This window comes from Coturnix japonica, chromosome Z, assembly GCF_001577835.2.
Source record: "Coturnix japonica isolate 7356 chromosome Z, Coturnix japonica 2.1, whole genome shotgun sequence".
NCBI classification, from domain to species: Eukaryota; Metazoa; Chordata; class Aves; order Galliformes; family Phasianidae; genus Coturnix; species Coturnix japonica.
Genome location: NC_029547.1, coordinates 6,817,691 through 6,839,649, shown reverse-complemented (window position 1 = coordinate 6,839,649; position 21,959 = coordinate 6,817,691). Strand labels below are relative to the sequence as shown.

General features: G+C 47.4%; 3 protein-coding genes across 5 annotated transcripts in view; 1 reads left to right on the top strand and 2 right to left on the bottom strand.

Annotated features, from left to right (window-relative positions):
* Nucleotides 1–12,264, top strand: part of UBAP2 (ubiquitin associated protein 2) — a 90,392-nt gene extending 78,128 nt beyond the window's left edge. For 2 of the 3 annotated variants that reach the window (XM_015848269.2, XM_015848268.2), the window contains exons 22-28: nucleotides 5,215–5,293; nucleotides 6,743–6,957; nucleotides 8,310–8,409; nucleotides 8,493–8,600; nucleotides 10,038–10,105; nucleotides 10,898–11,089; nucleotides 12,103–12,264. In XM_015848269.2, the coding sequence (XP_015703755.1) occupies nucleotides 5,215–5,293; nucleotides 6,743–6,957; nucleotides 8,310–8,409; nucleotides 8,493–8,600; nucleotides 10,038–10,105; nucleotides 10,898–11,089; nucleotides 12,103–12,198 (858 nt within the window). In that variant the 3' untranslated portion in view covers nucleotides 12,199–12,264. The remainder of the gene's footprint in view (nucleotides 1–5,214; nucleotides 5,294–6,742; nucleotides 6,958–8,309; nucleotides 8,410–8,492; nucleotides 8,601–10,037; nucleotides 10,106–10,897; nucleotides 11,090–12,102) is intronic. The other variant, XM_015848270.2, reaches the window with a different exon arrangement.
* On the bottom strand, nucleotides 2,245–3,792 carry LOC107305745 (interferon type B-like). The gene is given in 2 exon segments (XM_015848271.2): nucleotides 2,245–2,731; nucleotides 2,734–3,792. Coding segments are annotated over 2 exon segments (945 nt in total). The 5' UTR covers nucleotides 3,361–3,792; the 3' UTR covers nucleotides 2,245–2,413.
* A 2,448-nt stretch (nucleotides 12,265–14,712) lies between the features above and the next one.
* The window catches only part of UBE2R2 (ubiquitin conjugating enzyme E2 R2), a 49,581-nt gene continuing 42,334 nt past the window's right edge, over nucleotides 14,713–21,959 (bottom strand). Inside the window, exons 3-5 of the mRNA XM_015848272.2 lie at nucleotides 21,151–21,248; nucleotides 17,667–17,801; nucleotides 14,713–17,085 (exon numbers count right to left, since the gene is read on the bottom strand). Of these exons, the coding sequence (XP_015703758.1) occupies nucleotides 16,866–17,085; nucleotides 17,667–17,801; nucleotides 21,151–21,248 (453 nt within the window). The 3' untranslated portion in view covers nucleotides 14,713–16,865. The remainder of the gene's footprint in view (nucleotides 17,086–17,666; nucleotides 17,802–21,150; nucleotides 21,249–21,959) is intronic.

The window sequence follows — 21,959 nt, the reverse complement described above, 5'->3', positions numbered from 1 at the left end:
CGAAGGGATAAGCTGATCACCCCCCTTTTTTCAGCACAATGGAAGCCTTCCGAAAATTGGGGGGGGGTCCACAGCAGTACATTGCCAAGCAAGTGACGGCTTTGTGCCTCATTCGTGTGAAAATTAGCCCCACACTTGACTCGCGTCTTGAGAACCCACGACGGGAGAAACACGAAGGCGGCGTATGACCGCAGCGGTTGACTCTTCACGCAAATCCTGTCACACTCTCATCCCACAAAGAGAAACCCAAAAGCCTCAGCTCTACGGGGAGGCAGAGCTATCTTGGGGAAGCAGAGAAGAGAAAGGCAGAGACGAGGAAGGAGACAAGAGAGCTAAGAGATGGGAAGCTAGCAGTGGAATCTTTAAACAGGCCCTTATCACAAGACGGGGCGCTACGTGGGGAGGGGAATGCACCTGACTTGGCACGCTACCGCCCCCTCTGGGTAGTACAACCGGGACAGCATGCATGCATTTGGATTAGCGCTACGTCTTACCTTGTCAGTTGCTGGGAATAGAATGCCTTCCGTTCAGAGCGCTCTGGCCATCGAATGCGGTGCCTTGGTTCTAGGAGAAAAACAACGCTGGTAACACTCCGACGCTTACTCGTGCTGCCAAGCGGTGCTGCACAGGGCCATAGCCATTGCCAGCAAAAGGCGCGAGGAGCTGGGAGGGAGCAGAACTAGGACAACTGACACCCCCTACCACACGTCATCAACAGAAGCAGTTTTGGGGAGGGTGGGAGTTCAACTTGTGCGCTCCTCCCACGCCTCGCGGGGCTGCATAAGTACCGTCATGCGCCCTGTCAGAAAGTCAACGCGACAGGGCAAAGTCCCGGTGGAAAGGGGCCCCCAAATAAAGATGAGAAACTCCATCCACCGCTTTAATGAAAAGGAGGAAGGAACACATTCCTTCTGCCGTGTCAGCTGCATGGCTCAGCTTGGGGCGTGAAGTCTGCAAACTTGCTGAGGGTGCAGTGGATTCTGTCACCTGTGTTGCTGATGAAATTGTTGAAGAGCAGTGGCTTTGGGATATGGGTTCAGGTTGCATTTTCCAAGTATATCTATGAAGCTGATGGTTTTTGGTCTATAGAGAATCTGTTCAAAACGGTGGTTGAATCTGTTGGTGTTAAATAGCCTAGAGATTTCGATTGTCTGTTGAGAGCTTGTTACTTATTGCATGTTTTTGAATAGGGACTGGTGTGATTTTGTAGTCATCATCTTCTATGCATGATGTGGTTATACAGGTTGGCCTGTTCCAGCAATATTCCATGGGATGTTTTGGTTAAATATTTTTAAATTGTTTTTCACAGGTGTGATTGGTATGAATGGGAGTCTAGACTATCCTGCAGCTTTACCCGTGCCTCCCACAGTCACAGCCATGACTCTTCCACACTGAGTGGTGTGGCCTGGCCCTTCACGCAGTTTGTGCTGCAGCCAAATGTTTGTGTGCTGTTAGCAGTAAATACCTCTGCTGTATCCAGTACATGTTGGGGTTACAGTGTTGGGTCAGTTCAGTGTTAATAGCTTAACTATTAACTAAATGCTATTAACAGTGTTAATAGCATTTCCCATTCACACCACATTCATGTTGTTGCTTCTGGCAGTACCTAGAGTTGTGAACTGTTTTCAAGGTTTAAGTCTAAACAGTAAAATTTTGTTAAAAATCTGACAAATGTATTGAGAACTCACTAGAAATTGAGGTCACTTCCATTGAACGACACTGGTGCACTAGTTTCACCGAAAATATCAGATATCCCACTGGTTTTGTTGCATGTTTTAGGAATAAAATATTTTTTATTAAGTTTTGTTACTTATATACATTATTTATATATTTTATGTTATATGCAGCCCAAAACATTTCCTTCTCACTAGGTGTGGCCGAGGTAATATAAAATGTTTTATGTCTATGGCTTAATGTTGAACTTAGTATTTCTAGAGTAGCATATGGACTTGTAGAGGTTTTTTTCTAACGTAAGTGGTTATATGTGGTTGTGGTGGGCATGCACTGCTGGGGTCTTGTTGCCGCGGGAGAAGCGCCTGGGGTCAGTGGGTACATGGATGTGCTGCTCTCCTGAAGCCATGTGGTCCATGATAGCGGTCAGCAGCCTGGAGCTGTCAGGAGGCTAATCTCTGCCCATGGGTAGGAAGCCTGCCTTTTTCTGTGCATGTGTACAGAATGACGGGGTCTTTTTGTTTTTTTTAATATCAAGTCTTTATTTCCATTAAAAAAAAAAAAGAATAAATAAGTGAACCAATTAATAAATATAAATAAATAATAATAAAAAAAGAATGAGGGACAAATAGGCAAATAAATAAAGTGCTGTCATAAATAGCAAGTCATCAGCCTGTGCAAGTACAACAGTGTCCATTGAGACCTTCCCCCTCCATCAGGGGAGGCTGTCTACAAGACTTCCTCAGAAGTAAATGCTGATCCTATCCCCACTCTCCCAGGTGTGCAGCATCGCAAAGACTTCATCCTCCCATTCCAAACAAGTTTGGGTTGTGGTGTGGGCGAGGTGCTGTGGCAGGATGGGCTGTGCCATCGCCAGGCTCAGTCCGTGACATGATGCCAATGGGCTGGGCTCAGTCATGCCTGTGTCCCAGTTGCTGCAGCCATTGGGTGGAGGAAGGCTGAGTGAATAGTGCTGTGGCGGGTTCCTCTTGATAGGTGGCCATTGCTGTTGGCTGGGGACAGTCACTGGGTGTTGAGACGTTTGGAATGGGTTGTGAGAGGAGCTTGACTTTTCATCTGTCGTATGAGTGTGTCCAGGTGTCGGAAGCAGTCTTGAGCCTGGAGGCGGACATGGTCCCAGGTACAGGCATTGTAGTTGTTGTGCTGGAGGAAGCTGTGGATGGATTTGAAGTATTTGTTGATGCTGAGGTGAGAGTTGCGAGGCCTTCGTCTCTGGGAGCGCACGCTTTGGTCTGCGAAGCATTTTTCAATGTGATGGGTGTAGTGCTGTATCTTGTTGAGGAGGCTGTGGTGTGCATGGTCAATCCAGTGTGCTGGAGTGCGTGGGCTGCTAAGCAAGTTGAAGAGGTGTTGGAGGATGAGGAGCGTGGTGATAGCAGCTTGCTTCTTGTCCTTGCTTTCCAAAAGGGTTTCCGGAAATGGAAGAGGCACATTTTCTTGTGGGCAAGGCTGTGGTGGAGGTGGAGCTGCATTCTTAAGGAGCTGGAGGCTGTCGCGAGAGAAGGTGGCGTCCTGGGGGCGAAGGTGGCTGCAGGCGGAGGCAATGGTGGAAGCTGGCAGAAAGAGCAAGAGCAGTAGGATGCTGTGCCTCCCTGGGGTCTGAGGCTTTGTAGGCATTGCCTTGGAGGGACTTGTGTTGTGCTGGGCAGCAGCCTGGTAAATCTTCATGATGGTGTTTGAGGTGTTGCTGTGAGGCCAGCTTTATGAGATGTTGCATGTTTCTTTTCATCATTATCCAGAGAGTTCCCTTGTTTCCCTTTTTAGTTTTGCTTTCTCTTTGCTTTTTTCCTTCAGGCTTCTCTTGAGTCAGGCAAGGTGAGACCACGTGGTGGCTGTATTGGAGGCAGAGGCAGTATGTTCCTGTGCCTGCTTATGGGCTGGCTTGCAGCCAGGCTGTTGTGGTTGAGTGCTGAATGTGAAAGCACTGGGGCAGATGCTCTTGAGGCAACTGCGCTTTGTGTGCTTTGGAGTTTTTCTTTTGTTGCTTTCACGGACTTAGAGTTCTAAGTTTTATTTGTACACTTCCTTGCCTACCAAAATCCAGTGTAATTTCCCTTGTGCCATCTGAGTTACTGTTGGGAAGGTTTTGTCATCAGTCATTCTTGTGTTCATTCTGGTTGTTACTTTCTTCTTCTTTCTTATGTTTCTTTTTTATTTAATTTAATTTTTTAAATACATATATATTTGTTATATTTTGCATTTGCACTGGGGGAAATTCCTACTACTCAATATGTAGCAGACAACATATTCGCTAGCAGGGAATACCAGTGTGTTCAAGGTGCCAGTCTGTTTGCATGCTGAAAACGAAAGTTGGCTGGGATTCAGTTGCAGACGTCACCACATCTGGGATATTTCCAGCAATGAGAGGCACTGATGCAACCAGAATGCAACCTTTTTGGGGACTGTGCCTTTTCTTCTTCTTCTTCTTTTTTTTTTTTTTAAATTTAAACTCAACTTCTTAATGTACATGTTAGCATGATAAATTCTGACTGCTATTGGATTATATAATCTTGTCTGCTGTAATCTTTTCTTCTACTCTGTTGTAGCCTGACTGTGTGGTAGCATGGTGATGGGACCAAAGACTTTGGTGTGCGTGGTACTTGACGTGCTAGTTGATTAAGTTTAAATTGTAATGTTAGACCGCTTCTTGTTTTTCAGTCCTTTCCTCTCACACTTGATCTCAGGAAATATTCCTGATGTCTCCTTTTTGACTTTTGATGTGTTCTCCTGCACGCCTTAGTCAAGTTATAGCTATATTGTTTGAAATAGGTTGGTACTTCTGAAGTTATGTTAACAGCCTAATACGTACCCAGGGTAACATAGGTCTGTTATTAGATGAGGATGATCACATCACAAGTATGGGCATAGTCTGAGCAGAGATATTTAGTATCATCTTTACTGCATCTTCAGCATTGACCTGAGACCCCCAGAGTGGAAGATCATGAGTTAGAATTACAATAAGCGCCCTGTGAGCTCTGAACTTGTTTGGGATTTGCTGCTCTGGCTGGATGCATGTGAGACTACGGAGCCCAAAGGGGTTCATCCGTTTAGAGGGTAGATTTGGGTTAGATACAAAGAAGAAGTCTTTTACAGTGGGGTTGTTGAGGCACTGGAACAGGCTGCCTCGAGACTTCCAAGGCAAGACTGGATCTGGCTGTGTGTGTCTCTGTTCATTGTTTCAAATCAAGGATCCAAGTAAATCTTCAGCTCTGTTGTAAGCGTGAGCAGAAGCTGACCTTATAGCTTCTCTTCTTGCTTTTACATTGTTGTCATGGTTTTGTATGTCCGCATGGGTTTGAACCCCACTCCTGGTACCATAAAGAGGCCCCACCATACAATGAGCTACCAGAAAATGAAATTTGCCCTATTCACAGATGGATCGTGTCATATTGTAGGGAAGCATTACAGGTAGATTTTCACTTAACCCGTGACAATTGTTATGTTTGGAAGACAGAATTTGTAGGAACTATTCAGGTCTTTTGTGGTTTCAACTATTAATAAATGATGTTTCATTTTTTTAAGGATTACTATGGAATTACATTCCCTGCTCCTGCAACCTTGACAGGCAGAGATGGGAGCCTTGCTAACAACCCATACTCAGGTGAGTGCTGCTTAAAGTCAGAGATAAGTGAGATGGGCTGGTTTTTAAATTCAGGTCATCCAGCTGTTGCTGAAAGAGAAGTTGTTTTTCCTTCTGCAGGCAATTACACCCACCCAAGCAAAGTAGGCAAATAAAAGCAAGCTTCTCACTTGCTATTTTGACATGGATTTTTCTGCATGGTTCTGATTGATAATTCATATGGGGCCTGTTCTGGGATGAAGTTGGGTGGTGTTTGAGAACAAGTGCAAAATTGTTAAAAATACAAATGTCAGTGTCATCTCATGCCCTTCCCGTGCACATACAGGTGCTTAGAAAATAGCTGATAGTTTAATCTGTTTTCTTGAAATTGCTCTGGCTTGCTTGCTTCTTTTGGCAGTGGAATAGACCCTTTCAGAAACTTCTCAGCAGCTCCATGTTCTTAGTTATTGCTACTTTATCACTTCAGGATCCCCACCAGGCGCTGTCTGTTGCAGTCACCTGCCCTCTTCCTGATCTGATGGACTTCATTCTCAGAAGTGGTCTAAGAAGCCCTGTCTCGATTTCTGCATTTGTTCTCCATTTATCAGTGTGCAGAGATTATGTTGCAGCACGTTCAGCAAGTGGTTTTCTTCTGCTGCCATCTGATTACAGCTTAAAACTGTAGCCATATGAATTATAATTTCTCTGATGTGGGTATTAAATCTTGTCATGCTTCTTGGCAACCAGGGAAAGGGAAGAGTGGTCAGGAGGAGACAGATGTGTGGCAGATGTGTTACAAAACCAAACACATAAACAGGCTGTTCTGAGTGCTGTCAGAAATTAGGAAGATTTTTTTTTTTAAGTTTTCTGCATCATAGTCACTTCTCTTGGGAGGCTGATTTTGGGTTAATAACCAAATTTCCCTTCCTGCTTCTTCAATAAGGTGGTCTGCGATGCAAGCCTTGCTTTCCTGGCCTTCAGCTACTGTCTCCAGAACTTTGGTGGTGTGAGGAACCAGATATTTTAACTAGTCATGCTTCACAAATAAACAGACACTGACAAAAATAAGCCCATCGCTGCCTCTAAATCCTAACTGCTCTCAGCCCATGAAGCTTGGCTAATCAGTTTAACCTCCAGGAGAGTCACACTTAACCCAACAACCATTTGCACTTTGGCTATTTACCATACTTCTGCTTTTAGCGTATTTTGTTGCAATGGTCTAATGGTAATGAACTACTCAGAGTGTGTGAAATAGCTAAGTATCAGTGTCTGTATTTAGTCACAGCACAGAGTTCTGTGCCACAAAAGGGCAATGTGCCTTCACTGTCAGGAACAGAAACCAGGAGAGTTTTTCCCATGGAAACCCACAGCCTTTCAAGTACAGGATGTGCTCTTTTTGTTTAATTTTTTCTTTTCAGTTGTTTACTTGTGCACAGAAGTTCCTCGTGGAAAAGCTTTGATCGTTCTTCTGATCAGTTCGTTCTTTTGCAGGTGATGTAACAAAATTTGGCCGTGGGGATTCTGCCTCTCCTGCTCCTGCAACCACGCTAGCTCAGCCACAGCAGAACCAGACACAGACTCACCACACAACTCAGCAGCCCTTCCTCAACCCAACCCTGCCACCAGGCTACAGCTACACTGGGCTACCTTACTATGCTGGGGTTCCAGGTGTACCCAGTGCATTCCAGTATGGGCCAACCATGTTTGTAAGTGTCACAGCCTTGGCTATAACTCGCCTTGGTGCCTCTCTGGTTTTACTCTCCCAGCAAAACCTTCTCCATCCTGCAAGGGATCTCCAAAAGTTTAGTTCAAGCTTGATAAAATAATTACTGCCCTTCCCCAAGAGAAGAGGAAATTTGAAAGGCCATGGGCACAGGTTACAGTACGTAGCAGGTAGCTGCAGCTTATGGATTTTTAGTGTTCCTGAAATCCCTCAGTCTGTAGAGAATCAGAGACCAAAAGCTGAGTCAGCCTGTTGAGAGTGCCTAGGGCATCTTTTAGAGGAAGTGACGCCCCATGAAGCAGTGGAGCAGCACTGGTAGTCTCAGGAGGGAGGAAATTATTTGTCAGGGTCTGGTTCTTCAGGCAGAACTGTAGGTGAATCTGTTTTAGAACATTGTAGGACTGAGTTTTATGAAACAGCCTCAGGTGGGAACTGGTTGTTGTGTTGTTTGATTCTGGAGAGCATTTTGGTTGCTCCTTTTCGGTTTCTGGGTAAGAACTTGCTGCCTGCAATTAGTTTTATTACATGTGACGTGAGGAATCAGACTCTATAACCAGAGATAGGTTATAAAGCAGGTATGTGTTTATTCAGCGCTGGGCACATGGGGGATCACTCCTCCTATCATGCTCACCGAAAGGCAGGAGCGTTACAAAGTTATTGAGCAAGTGTATACATATTCATCAAATTTCTGAGAAATCATTAACATATTCATTGTTTATCTGGGAACTCATTTACATGCTGTCCCTCCTACTGACGCGTGCACAGTCCGTAGTGGGGGTCTCGCTCCGGTGGTCGTTGGGATGAAGTCAGAAGTCTTCCTCAGGTTACTTTGACCCAGCTCCTCTACTCAATCAGTCAAAGCCAGTTTCTTTGGCTACCTTTCTCTTCCAGCTGTATTGTCCTAACTATAGACTCAGCTGTGCTATCCCACCTGTATTAGCAATGTCGACATGTCCCACTAGTCCTTTTCTTCTGACATTCTCCAAAGCCTAGGATACTTACTTCATGGAAGGCCCCTATTTACCTGATTCCTACTTTCACATGTATGAAAGAAGTGTGCAGCCTGTTCTGGGATATGATTGCACTGCAATGGGAAGAAAGGCCATGTGATGCAGGACCAAAGCAGCTGTAGCAAGAGGCTTGTGTCTTGCAAGGATCTGCTGCAGCAATCTACTGCTGGCAGCATGAGCACCACCTCCCACGTGGTTGTGTGTTTCCAGCTCCAAATTACCTTTCCCGTGTGAGCTGAAGGTGCCTTCCCCACTAGGTGGCAGAGGGAGTTTGCTTTTAGCTCCCAGCCAACAGCATCTTTTGTTCATTTCCTCTTTTGTTCAGGTACCTCCAGCATCAGCAAAGCAGCACGGAGTCAACCTGAACACTGCCTCGACTCCTTTCCAGCAAGCGAGTGGCTACGGGCAGCATGGCTACGGAGCAGGTATTCTCATCACTGTGCTTTTCACTGGAGTGTCTGCAGAGCTGCTTGCACACTGTAACACATTGTCTTGTACACACCGGCAGGCTATGATGACTTAACGCAGGGAACGGCAGCTGGAGATTACAGCAAAGGAGGCTACAGTGGGTCATCTCAAGCACAAAACAAATCTGCTGGCACTGGACCTGGGAAAGGTAACACATGAGACTTGAGGTTACTCTTGAGTGGGATTTAGCAGGGCAAACTCCCAGTATTGCCAGTGCTGTGCAGTCAGCATAGCAGCCAGCTTTAAAGAGGGTCAAGATCCAAGCTGTTTCTCCATCTCCCGTGTACAAAATGCTTTTTTCTTGTAATGGCCCAAGAATTCCTTCTAAACCTGATGCCTGAACTTTGCATAACGGTCTGTGTGGCTGATGCACTGCTTTGTCCTCAGTTACACGTGGGAGAAGTGGTGAGCTGCTTTCCCTGCCAAAGCTGTTTTTGGTGAAGAATAAGCAGTCTTGCAGCAGTGCTGTGTCGCTGAAGACAAGGCAGCTGGTGCTGCTGCTGAAATGGTCAGCTGCCAAATGCTGACTTGGATTTTGGGTTTGTTGGTAGGCACCTCAGTTAGCAGTGTGTTCAGTGAGCAGGGCAGCTCACACATCTCTGGGCTGTTGTTTCAGCTGCTGTCCGTTATGCTCCGTAACTCACTGCATTGTTTCATGCCTGGAAATGTTCCCTCTGTAACTGCCAAGGCTAAGGAATGTACACAGCTTTGTTCTGCACACGCTGGTTAGACCTGAGAAATTTATACTGAATTGCTTGGCACTAACGAGTTCATCTTTGGGCTTAAGCAGATACCAAGAGTTTGTGTGCATCTGGAACACCAGCTGGTCAGTATGCAGGCCTTCAACCAAAAGCCAGTGGTGCTCTGCTCAGTGGCCTGCAAATGAGCTGTCTCCTAGGAAGGGTGCAGCATAGGGCAGTGTCAACCCACTGGGTCCGGGCCTGTGGTTCATTGGTTGGAGAAACTACTGCTTTTGTAGTGATCCAGGAGAAGCTGTCCGATTCTGTCTTTGTAAGCCCATGAATTAGTGGCAATTTGAATCAACTTGCTGGTGAGAGTGTTTCTGAGCCTTCTGTGTCACTGGCTAATCTGTGTGTAGCCAGCCGGAGTCAGTGATATTGATTCTAAAGGGGCAGAGGGATGTTGCAGATCTCACCCTTCAGCTTCCCGTGTAAGGACAGGGACACAGGCCTGTAGCAGATGCCGAGGCTCACTGTGAGCGCATTACCGGAAAGCTCCTGAACACTGTGATAGAGCCAAATGTATCCCTAATCTTAGGAGAGAGCTGTTGTTTTGTGAGCTAAATGAGTGTTTGGCACAGCTAGGAGTGAGTTTGAATCCCAGCTGTAACCTATGAGTAGAGGATGACCTATCCCAGTGGGCTGGTTTGCTGCTTTGCAGCAAGAGCAGAGGCTGTGCCCATCCTCTCACTGCTGTGGGATTCAGAGTGCAGAGCAGGAGGCGCATGGGGCAGAGGCTGCAGGTTTGGGTGCCTCAACTAAGGCGCCAACAGCAAAGCAAGCACACAGGGTTCAGGCTGGCTGCTGCTTGGCTTTCTCATTGTCAGTTCCTTTTTGTTTTCCAGGTGTTTCTGTGACCTCAAGTAACACAGGTGTGCCTGACATCAGTGGCTCAGTCTATAACAAGACTCAGGTGAGGAATGCTGGACCCTCCTCTCAGTGGTTCGTCCAGTAGCTCAGTGGGATGCTGCTACTCAGAAACATGTCCCAGGCTGATTAGTGGCAAGGAAGCTTTGGCTTTCCTTGGTCTGGCTCTCCTTGCTGCTGTTTTCCTGTCAGGACACTGGGACCCACCATGTGCCTGGTTGTGATCATAGAATCAGAGAATGGCTTGGGTTGGAAGGAACCTCAAAGTGCACGCAGCCCCAGCTCCTGCCATGGGCTGGTTGCCCCCACCAGTTCAGGCTGCCCAGCAGAGCCCCATCCAACCCAGCCTTGAACTTCTCTGGGGATGGGACAACACAGCTCCCCTGGACAGCAGTGCCAGGGCCTCACGACTGCAGGTCAGACTCCAGCCCCATGACGTGCTTAGCATCAAGGGCAGAGCTCTGGCCTGGGGAGGGAAAATGCTAGTGCAATTTCTTGCACTTTTGATGGGCTGTCGTGAGTAGCCTTGGCCCTCTCAGGGTGTGAAGAGCCGATATCAGGGAGCTGCCATCCTGTGTCCCACTAAGTGAAAAGAGGTCAGGGGAAGCAACACAGTAATCAATGCAGTATAGATATTTTTTAAAAGTTACAGGCATTAGAGTAGAAATAGGAGTGAGAACAGCAGTTGAAAATCATCTACCGAAGTGCTTGTGGGTGTTTGGCCTGACCTGCTCGTGGGGTGTAGGAAAGGCGCAGGGATCTGTGTTCCCTTGTTCTCGTCTGGTCTGTGCACATTCCTGCTGCTTTCTGACCATGTCCATGTTGCCTCTTTGTACAGACGTTCGACAAGCAGGGATTCCATGCTGGCACACCACCTCCCTTCAGCCTGCCCTCTGCTCTTGGATCTACTGGGCCCCTGAACCCTGGTGCTGCCCCGGGTTACGCTCCAGCCCCTTTTCTCCACATCCTGCCTGCGCATCAGCAGCCTCACTCCCAGATGCTGCATCACCACCTTCAGCAGGATGGGCAGGTGAGCCAGCCCCTTCACAAAGTGCACCTTGTGCTCACCCGCCTCTTGGTGTGGGATCTTTGCTTTATTCTGAGTTGATTGGTTTTTGCTTTGCCCATTGGGAAGGTGCCCTGGCAGGATTGCAGGCTTGTTACTGGGGAGGGCTGTGGAGTGAGTCCTGCTCAGAAGAGGCCATTGCGATGTGGATGCAGAGGGGTGAGCTGTTGCTGTTCTCTGGAAGCGAGCATTTGCACTGCAAGTGAGGGAGATAGCAAAGCATCTGCTTGCAGATTGCATCACAGCTCCAGTTTCTGGTTTCATCAGCCTGAGTGTTTCCTCACTATAAATTTTCCCTGAGGGAGAAAAAAAAAAAAAATACCAAAAAACTGTTCTGCTGTAGAGTCCATAAAGAGGAAATGACTGCTCCCTCTGTGTGCTAACATCCATGGCTGCTGCATTAGCCTTGAGAGTGCTCCTGGACCCTCTGCAGCCCTTCTGTTCTGCTGGCCCCGTGCCTGGCCAGGAGCAGCACAGAGAGGTGCAGCCTATGGGTGCCACAGTCCCGTGACTGATGTCATAGAATCAATGAGGTTGGAAAGGACCTTGGAGGCTGTCAAATCCAGCCCCAACCCATCCCCATCAGCCGTCTGCACTAGATCCGTGTATCTTGAGCACCTCCAGGGATGGTGACACCACCACCCTCCGTACATGCATTACCACGCTGTCAGAAAATAAATGTTAGCTAATATCCAACCTGAACTTCCCCTGGTGCAAGCTGAGGCCATCACCCCTCATCCTGTCACTGCTACCTGGGAGAAGAGGCCGACCCCACCTCTCCATGACCTCCTTTCAGGGAGCTGAAGAGAGCGGTGAGGTCTCCCCTGGCGTTTCTCCAGACAGAGCAATCCTAGTTCCCCCCCATAAGACTTGTGTTCCAGACTTGTGTTCCAGACTTGTGTTCCAGACCCCTCTCAGCTGTTTCCCCGCTCTGGATACATTGCATGGCCTCAGTGTCACTTCCTTTCTGGTTCTAGGGAGGATCTGGACAGCGCAACCAGCCCAGCACCATGCAGCAAAAGTCTCAGGCTACCAAAACCGCCTACAGCACTTCTGCATACTGGACAAACTAAATCCGAAACCGGGGAGGGGGGAGAGAAAGAAAGGAGAAAGAAGAAATAAAGAAAACAAAAAAGAAAGAGAGAAAAGAAAAGAAAGAAAAAGAAGCCGAAGCTCATTCCTGGAATTATTAGGAGAAGTAACTGCTCAGCCAAATGTCTGTGCGGGGAGAACTGCAGCCATCATCCTCTGTGTGACTCGCCTGCTTCCTCTTTGAGTTGCTGTTTATGTAATATATTTATGTATGTATTTGTAAATGTAATAGAGCCTAAATGTGGTTTTCTGCATCTTGCAGCCTGTCTTTTTCTTTGTAGAAAAACTAATTATCCATTTCCCATCTGCACCAGGACATCCTTCCTTGTTTTTTAAGCTCCGTGGGCTTTCTATCACTGTCCGAAACAAAACCACACCATTCTCAGTGGAGCTGATGAGAGCCCATTTGTTTAATGCAGTTCTAAATTCAGGCAATTAAGGAGGCCTGGCTCCTTCAAACAAGGCATGTCCTGTGGGTTGGATATCTGCTCCTACGCCCCGGTGTAGCTGTTACTCTTAAACAAACAGCAGCAAAAAGAAACGATGATGCTTTTTAGGCCTTCCACTTTCTTTTGTCTCCCTCCTCCCTTTGCAGCGGCCGCAGTGAGTGAAGTGCCGCTGAGCGGGGAGTTCTGCCCTCACCTCTTTCTTCAAGTTTCTAAATAAATGAATACAATAAATAATAAAGATGACTTTTTTTTTTTTTTTCTTATTTTATTTTTTTTCTTTTTTCTTTTGCCTTGAGCCAGGGACTCTGGATGGCTCAGTGTGTCCTGCGACCTCCTTTGCATCATGTGAGGCAGAACTATGTAGCGGTTTCCTAAATAAAAGTCTGAACTGTGTCTGGTTCCTGTTTTTGCTTTGAGCCCCCCCTGCCCAGGAGCGCCAAAGCTCCTGGATGGATCTTCACTGAACAAAGACCAGGACAGCACCTCCCGCTGCTGTGGTCCCGCACGGTGCAGTGGATGCTTTAGGAGTTTTCATTTTATTTCCTTAGCCTTTCTTCCACCTAAGTTCTGATCGTATCGCTGCCATCTGTGTCCATTTTCTCAGCCCTCCTGGCAAAGCTCAGCAGGGATGGACACGGCGGATGCTGAAGGAAGGTTGTGTTGGTGCAGCAGAGCTGTGGCACAGCACCCTGCCACCAGCCCACCCTGCCTCCAGCTCCAACCACGTCCATTCTGGTGCCTGCAGAGGGGACGGGAGGGAGCATGGCCTCGTGCCCATGGGGCAGAGCTGCTGCAGGCAGAGGCAGCCTGGCAGTGCTTGTGACAGCACGCACTGTGCAGCTCTATCTGGCCAAGCAGCAGACATGGAGCTCAGGAGGATGAAATAAACAGGGTGGTGACACCAGCTCTGGCCTTAGGTGTGCTCAGCCCTGAGGGCTTCCAGCAGTGTCACCACATTGCCTTACTGCAGCTCCATTACTCCACTTACATCACTGCAGTAATGCTTCTTAGTTTGTTATTCCTTTGTGTGGAAAAAGCAGGATTGAGATGGAAGAGACCTTGTGGTCCAGCTCCCCTGCAGTGAGCAGGGACACCTACAGCTGCATCAGGTGCTCACAGCCCCTCCAACCTGACCTTGAATGTCTCATGGAAGAGGCATCCACCACTTCTCTGGGCAACCTGTGCCAGAGCCTCACCACCATGACTGTGGTGTTGTGATCCTTCTTATATCCAGCCTAATTTTCCCTTTCTGGCAGGGCTGTGCTCTATCCCTACATCCCCCGGCTCATACTGGCAGTGGGGGTTGGACAACCCAGGTGCAGCACCTCACCCTTGGATTTGTTGAGCCTCAGCAGGTTCAGCTGGGCTCACTGCTCAGCCTGACTAGATTTAAAAATACCATGCACCAACATCCAGTGATGTTTGCTGGCTGTTTGTGCACAGCGAGGCAGTGGGTGCTGCGTTGCATTCAGCAGTGACGAATGGTCACCTCTGCTGGTGCAGACTGTTGTCAGCACGGCCCATCTCTGTCAGAAATGCAGAGCTCACAGTGACGACTATTGTTGAAAAGTTGAGTGTCATGTTTTGTAGCTGAGAACTTGCTCTATCGAGCAGCGTTACTGTGCGCTCTGTACCTGTTGTAGTTTCCATGGAGACAAGTAGGAGGTATCACTTTGGCAGCGAGCTCCATACATCACTGCTTCCCACCGCTTGCACTTGGCCACCAATGACAGAAGCAGCTCTCCCTGCACGCAACGTGCCCAAATCCTGCATTTATTGTCCCTCCTCCTGCTGGATGGGCTGGGCACAGCCCCCGATCCTGCACCAGCACCTTGGGGGAACTCGGCTCCAACCCAGCACTGCTCCAAGAGCTCAGATCCCTGCTCAGGGCTCACGAGCAGCAGATCCGCTGCTCTCACACCCCACACCTGTGCCTGTATGCGCGGCACAGAGATGCCCAACACAGAGCGCGGCCGTGACCCAAAGCTTTGAGTAACCCCGTGCAAACAGCAGCTCGAGGAACAGCAACGTGACTCAACAGCGGTGTTTTCATTTCACATTTTTTATTAGTAGACAGATGTGCAGACAAAATATAACTACTGAAGGGGAAGACAACACAAAAATGCATCAGTTAATTCTCTCTGGTAAATTATATCGAAGGATTAAAAAAAAAAAGGAAAAAAAAAAAAGGAAAATATCTGGGGTTTCAGCTAAGAAAACTACCAAGAACCCTAAAGGTACCCGCTGGTTTCAAAATGGGTGAAAACTGCATCTGAAGGGGCTGTGGTTGCAAATGTAAACGCTAAGATGGGCTGAGATGGGGAGAGGGGGGTTAAGAAAAACCGGGACGCAGCTCAGGTAAACATTTCTCCTCCGTCTCTTAAATAGTTTCAAAGAAAACCCCTCACACTCAGTTTGTATCTCTAAAAAAGGAAACCAGCAAGTCAACAAGCAATGACCCTGCAGGGACAGCGGGAAGAGAAATCACTCTGGGTAATGCAGGAGCTCTCAAAATAGGGGTTTTTTTTTCTTTCTTTTTTTCCTTTTTTTTTTTTTTTTTTTTTTTTGTCTTTAAAAAAAAGGGGTAACAGAAGAATCATGATAATGCATCTTACAACACCAAGCTTGAAAATACGAGTCACTGGAGAGTATACAGTGAAGACGGTCAATAGTACACGGGAGCTCCTGAAAGATGCAGTATCCTCATTTCCAACCAGGTCAGCAGCGCGGCCCCGAGCCCCGCGGGAGGCTGCAGGTGGGACGCAGGCACATGGCGCTGGGGCAGCGGAGCCGCGCTGCAGGCTGCAGGCTGAGGTGCCACCAACCTCCATCCCTCCTTCCCCCAGCTGCAGCACTCTGCAAACAGCTTCGCTGCCCCTCTGCATCCCACTCTGCCCTCAGCCTGCTCTGGGGGATGCATGCAGACCCAGGACGGCGCTTGCTCCCACCACCACGCTGCAGATGGTGCCGTACCATGAGAACACTGCAGCAGACAAAGGGCACAACCATCTGCTTGAGCCTGGCAGTCTCAGCAGGGAGTCTGCCCTGCTGGGGTGGAGGCAGGAGGAAAGCTGAACACCACCCGAAGGGTCAATTCAAGCCAAAACACAACAGCCAAACAAGAGCACATGGCAAAAGAGTCACGGTGTGGAGGGACTGAACAGGAGGGTGCAGCAGAAGACAGTGTGTAGGATCCCCTGCCCAAGAGGGCTGCAAGCTGAGCTGACAGCTCGTAGGGACATGCAGGAGCCTTCCTTTCTGCCTGCCCCCAGAGCCCACAGCAGCACAGCATTGCTCTACACAAGTAAGAGGAAAAAGGCCAGCACGGGATTCAGGCTGCAGGAAGCAGGGCCGCAAGCAAGCATAGGGACAGGTGGCCATCAGCCTCTCCCCCTGCCAAAGACAGTCTGGGGGATAAGCACCGGCTGCAGGTTTCTGGAAGCAGCATAGCTAAATGGGGCTTTCTTTTTAACCCTAACTTAGGCTGGAAACAAGAAGTAAATAGCAATCCAGGGCTCAGCTGTACAGACATGAAGTGTTAAGTGTTTATTTTAGGGTTCATACCACAAGCCACCTCTTTCTTATCATGAGCAGGCTGAAAAGGAATACTGTACCTTTCAGTAACATCCCATCAAGCTCAACACACAGCAGCTTTACACTCTCCACCCTCCACCTTATAAAGGAAAAGCCACCATCACAAGGCTAAACGAATGTACACACGCTATTATTGTAAATGGAGCAGCTAAACCTTGGCAATTTGCTTTGTGTGGATTTTTTTCTTCCCAGTAAATGCAGCACTTGAGCTCCCAAAAACACACCTTCCAATGTGTTTGTTCCAGCCTTAAATACATTAAACAAACACCCCAATGCAAGACTGTATTGAATTCAAGAACCTAAATGTGAGCAAACCTTTTTTGCCGCGAGCGTTTTGTAGAGAAGTGAAAAGGGGATTTTCTTTTTCAAAAAGAAATCGTAATACAGTGATGAAAGGGTTAAGAATGCAAGAATTCAGACATTCTGTGGAGGGTCTCTAAGAGGTCCATAAAAAAGGAGCAAACAGATCCATACAACAGGAGACAGCAGGAGACAAAAGTTTTTTGATCCCCCCCCCACACTTTTTTGCTGGACTGCTGCTAGGTTACCGCTGCTCCCTTCTGGCCTGAGTTGGCAGGGCAGTACAGGGGCACAGAGGGAGCAGGTCACGACTCCTCATTGCCAGAATCATCGTCGTCATAACAGTCGGCGTCCTCCTCCTCCTCGTCTTCATCATCAATGTCGTCGTCATACAAGTCGTCATAAAGCAAATCCGAACTGTTGTCATTGGAAGGCACTTTAGTTTTGATGCAGTACTCTGCCAGCGTAGTGGGGACTTTCACGCCATCCTTCTCCGCCTCAGCTTTGGTAGCCAACACCTGTTTCCTGGGGGAGGACAGAGCAGGGTGAGCGGGTGCAGGGGGCTCCACCTCCCACAGCCCCGTCTGCAGCCTGCAGCCACTTGAGGCACTGCCAGCAGCAACAGATTGAGTTCCCATCGCTGCATGTCTGGGAGCACTCCAAGTCTGTTTACAGCACGCACCCTTACAAAGTCAGCATGGATGCACCCCAATACTGGGGAGCTCTACCAGCCCACGGGGCACTGGAATGGGCTGCCCAGGGAGGTGGTGGAGTCACCGACCCTGGGGGTGTTCAAGTTAGGTTTGGACGTTGTGTTGAGGAACATGGTTTAGTGGGAGCTATTGGTGACAGGTGGACGGTTGGACTGGGTGATCCTGTGCGTCTTTTCCAACCCTGGTGATTCTATGATTCTATGATTCTAGGGCATCAGGGGTCAGGCTGCCCCCACCTGCCCGCTCCTGGGCTTGGAATAAGACTGTAAAATTAATTTCTAAAGCAGCAGCCACAGAGGGGAGCTGGTCTCAGCAAGTTCTGCAAGCAGTCTGTTCTGCAGGATTCAGAACAGCAGGCGAGTAGCACAGCATCACACAGCACAACTTGCTTACCGTATGATTTCAGCATACTCCTTGTCTTTTCCTTTACTGTCCCTCCATTTTCTGAACATGACTGATGCATCCACATTGGCAGGAGAGAATGTGTTGGGCTCATTAAGCAAAGAGATTACACTCAGTAAGATAGTCCTGAAAAAGGCAACCACAACAGCAGGGTCAGAGCAAAAGCACTCATGGACTCTGGGTGCTGGCAGCTTCTATAGGTGATGCATCAGAAAAGCATCAAAACATATTGTTTGAAGTCAAAACTTAACCTAAGGATAAGCGAACAACAGCTGAAGGGAAAGTACGTACTTATGGACAAGCACAGGAGCAGAAAGGCAATGCCGACTTTTTTGTTCTTTTTTAACACCCAGGCAAACCATGAAGCACCCAGCTGGATTCAGCTGCAACACCTCAGCAACACCAGCACGAACCGATTGCATAGCCCTGGCACAGAACTCTCCTGGGTTTCTGTCCACAGAGCTATCTGGGCACACTGCTCTGCAAGCACCACCTCTCACCCAGCCCCTGCATTTCCTATGACTCTCTGCAGCAGCCTCACTGCCACTTGAGTGGAAGGAAAGAGCAGAGACAAGTAATGTGGCTTGAAATACAGCAGAACACAGCAACTGCTCTGCAAAATTTGATGAAGGAGACTCAGCCCCCACTGTACTCACAGTGATTTAGAGGGGCACTCAGAGCACTGCATGCTGAGCACATCCAGCAGATCGTAACTGGGATACAATTCCAGGAAATGCTCGGTCATTTGGATGCTCTGCTCCTTGAAAGGCTTTGAAACTAAACACTTACATCTGGCCGGACTGCTCAGCACAGCTACCAAGAGTGTTCTGCAGATCGTTTTCCAAAAGATATAATTCAGTAGGAAGAGAGTGACATCTCTGGAAAAAAAAAACCTGCTTTGCCAGGCTGAAATGATGTGCAGAAGAATCCTCCACTTCATTTCAAGGATACATCTAAAATCTCTTGATTCCTAGCAGGCAGGCTGTGAAGCCAGGTCAGCTCCAGCAGTATTTTTACTGCAGAGTGAGCACAGCCTGGGGAAGATCCAGGTAAGAGAGGAGTCAGCACCTGGATTCAGTCACTCTGTCAGAGCCACTGTCAGAGGTAAGTACAGCACATTCTTATTTCCAGTAAAAAATATTGGCTTTGGCTTCACTGACAGTAATGTTAGGTCTGGATAGCTTCTGCAATCAGACCAGTGAGCACTAAGGCCGCTGAAAAAGCCAAGAGGAATTAGCATCCTCAGAAAGCAAAGAACAGCAAGGCAGGGCATCACCTGTCTTCACAAGACATGGAAGCACGAGCACCCTGGACACTGTGCTGGCTGCACGCACTTGGTGATAAATATTGTGGACTGAACACCCCAAAGGGCACAGTGGACTCAGGGGAGACACTGAGAAGGGCAACAAATATGATCAAAGGTCTCCTGCTCCCAAGCCCTGCCACCACCTCCTCAGCTGTTCGGCCCATTAGACATGAGAAGGAGCAGCACTAACTGCAGCATTCCTTTACAACTTGCTGGACTTCTGCTGAATTTACTTATATATGACTCATCCAGCTGTGAGTGACAGGAAAGTCTGTATTAATTGTGCTTAAAATACAATTATGCTTGACACCTTCACAGGTGGGAGCACAGATGCTCTTAAAGTTAAGAATGATATCCCCCTGCTACAGACACTTCAAGCATGGTGGTAAGCTGCCACTACTCAGCAGGACTTAGAAAATGAAGAGAAGCCCTGGACTGTGCACACAGTCAACATACAAACGTGCTTCCCTCATGCACCTCCAGTCCTGCTGCCTCCAATCTGACAGACTCCAGAGCCTTGTGGACCAGATGGGACCCCAGCAGGAAGGTCTGTATGCAGCACTTAGGCCAGTGGGTGATGTTGGCAGTGGGGTATCAGTTAAGGACAAATTTTGCACCTGAGGAATGTTTTATCCCCCAAAAAGAACATTTTCTCCTTAAGCCAATGCCTTCTGGGAGAATAAGCACTGGAAACTGCATCACAGGAAGAAAAAGCAGCAATCAGAACCAGAAAGGTTAAGTCTCATGTCAAGTTTTGAGTTGCATAGGACGAAATAGCCAAAATGTGCATGTGACCTAAATAATGAATGCCTTAATCTGTTTCCTAGCTATGAATTGAGACTTGTCTAGTCGGCAGAACTGGAGGAGATAACCACATCAAATATCTGAACAGTTTAACAGCCAGGTGAGCAGAGGGACAGCTGAATGTAGCCCAGTGACACACAGTTTAAAAGCTATTTAAACGAAAATTAAAAACAAATCTCAAATGGAACTTTTGAAAGATTGCTTCATGCTGACTTGTACTTCAGATGGACTGGGTAACACTTGCCTTGACCTCCACAGCTTCACACAGCTGAAATGCACCATTCTGCTTGAGCCTTTTCAACCCTGAAGTAGTGTGCTCCAGGAGGGAGCATCAGTTGTTACAATTTGCTGACTGTTAACTTTCCCTAGTTCCCTGCCATGTTAGTTCTAGTTCAGCACTAAGCAGTGCATGTTACAAATCCATTCCAAGGGTCAAGAATCCAATAAATTTCCCTTTGCTAGATCTTTGCTTTGACAAAGCCTCTTTTCTAATGAATTTAATTTCGTTTTGATTTTAATTTAAGTCAGATAAAAGCAGAGCCAAACTCTCAGACAACCCTTTTCAAACCGCTGCATTCCCTCACAGGGACTGAGATCTTTTGGCTGGATCTACCAATTAAAATGAGATTTAAAGAACCAACATCTAACAAATCACTCTGAAAACAAGTATAATTCCCATGCAATATGGGAAAAACTAGGGGTAATTATTTCAACCTTATTTGGATAATGTATCGCATCAAACAGTTGGAACAGAAATACCCGAGTTCAAGGATTTTCCACTACATCACTACTGCTACACAGGTCAGTGGTTTGTTATTTGATATTTGTTTTGTCAGTTCTTTATTGGCAGTGTCTTAAGGTTAGATCAAAACCCAGCTATGCTTTTAAAAATGGGAGCGTTAGCCTTGAATGCCTCTGGTGCCCAATGATCCTTTCTTTTTGGTACCAGAGAAACACATAGCTAGCTGCTCAAAACACCAAACTACAGGAAAGAGATATGGGCCTATACTAGACAGTACACAACAGGTAGGATTATGCACAAAGTTACTCCTACCAGGCCTCAATACTAAAGGATGCCCTTTTCGATGAACGATACCTTAGAAGGGTTTGGAAGTGTCTGCTTTAAGAACATGAAAGCCTGTGAAGAGTACAGAAGACTCTACATTGTTAACCTGGCAGCAGGATATGCAGTGTCTACTATTTCAGACAGCTTGCTAAGTCTGGTTCCTACCTGGTTCAAGCCCTGAAACCATTCCCTAAATCTTAGATTATGTTCCAAGCTTTTTCCCAATACAGGTTTTAGTTTAGGAGACAGATGACAGGAATTCGAGGTCAGCTTTGTGTATCACTGCTTCCCACTGTTACCTGACATTTTGGGTAGGGTTCCACCTCTCAGATGGCAGCTCTCCACTCTGTGGATCATCTACAGGTGGGTGGAGAATTGAAATACATACGTCTCCATTCTGAAAGACAGAAATGAAAAATGTTCAGAATAGCCCAGCTAACAGTCTGAAGACTCAGTTCAATCTCAGGCTATGTTTAAATAGAAGTCTCTTTGATATGAACATCCCAAAAGACAGTAAAAACCATGCAGGAACTGCAAACAGTTCTCAGTTCTTCCTGTGTCTACTGTATTAACATGTTCAAAAGCTTTCCTTGCTTAGAGCTTGTCTACAGATTGGTACAAAACAATCTCAGGCCACAAGTTTTCAAAGAACGTAGCAAAGCAAACAAAAACAATAGTAGCTAATAAAACCTTATTAGTCTCTAGATAGCATATACTACCATAGTAACAGAAATGAACTTTAGTCACATGAGACCCCATGTCCTCATGTCTTTTTTCCCCCAGTGATGACCAAGTCAGCAACAGGAATCTTTAAATCCAAGGATTTAGCACGCTATCCTACTTCAGGTATCAAAGCAGTGCTTCTCTGGGATGTACCAAGTCGAACAGATGGTGCAGGGCAGGCTCACGCTACTCCCTGATGACAGAGCTGTTTGAAATATCAGGTGAAAAAGCAGGAGATGCACTCTGAAGGTTCCACTGAAAATCCCTCCCAGCATGCAAGAGGAAGAATATTTTGGAAGCATACGGAAGCCATACAGCCACATAATCCTCAACCTGTGTTTCACTCACCAATGCCATAGCCTGAATACAGATTTAAAGTTTCATA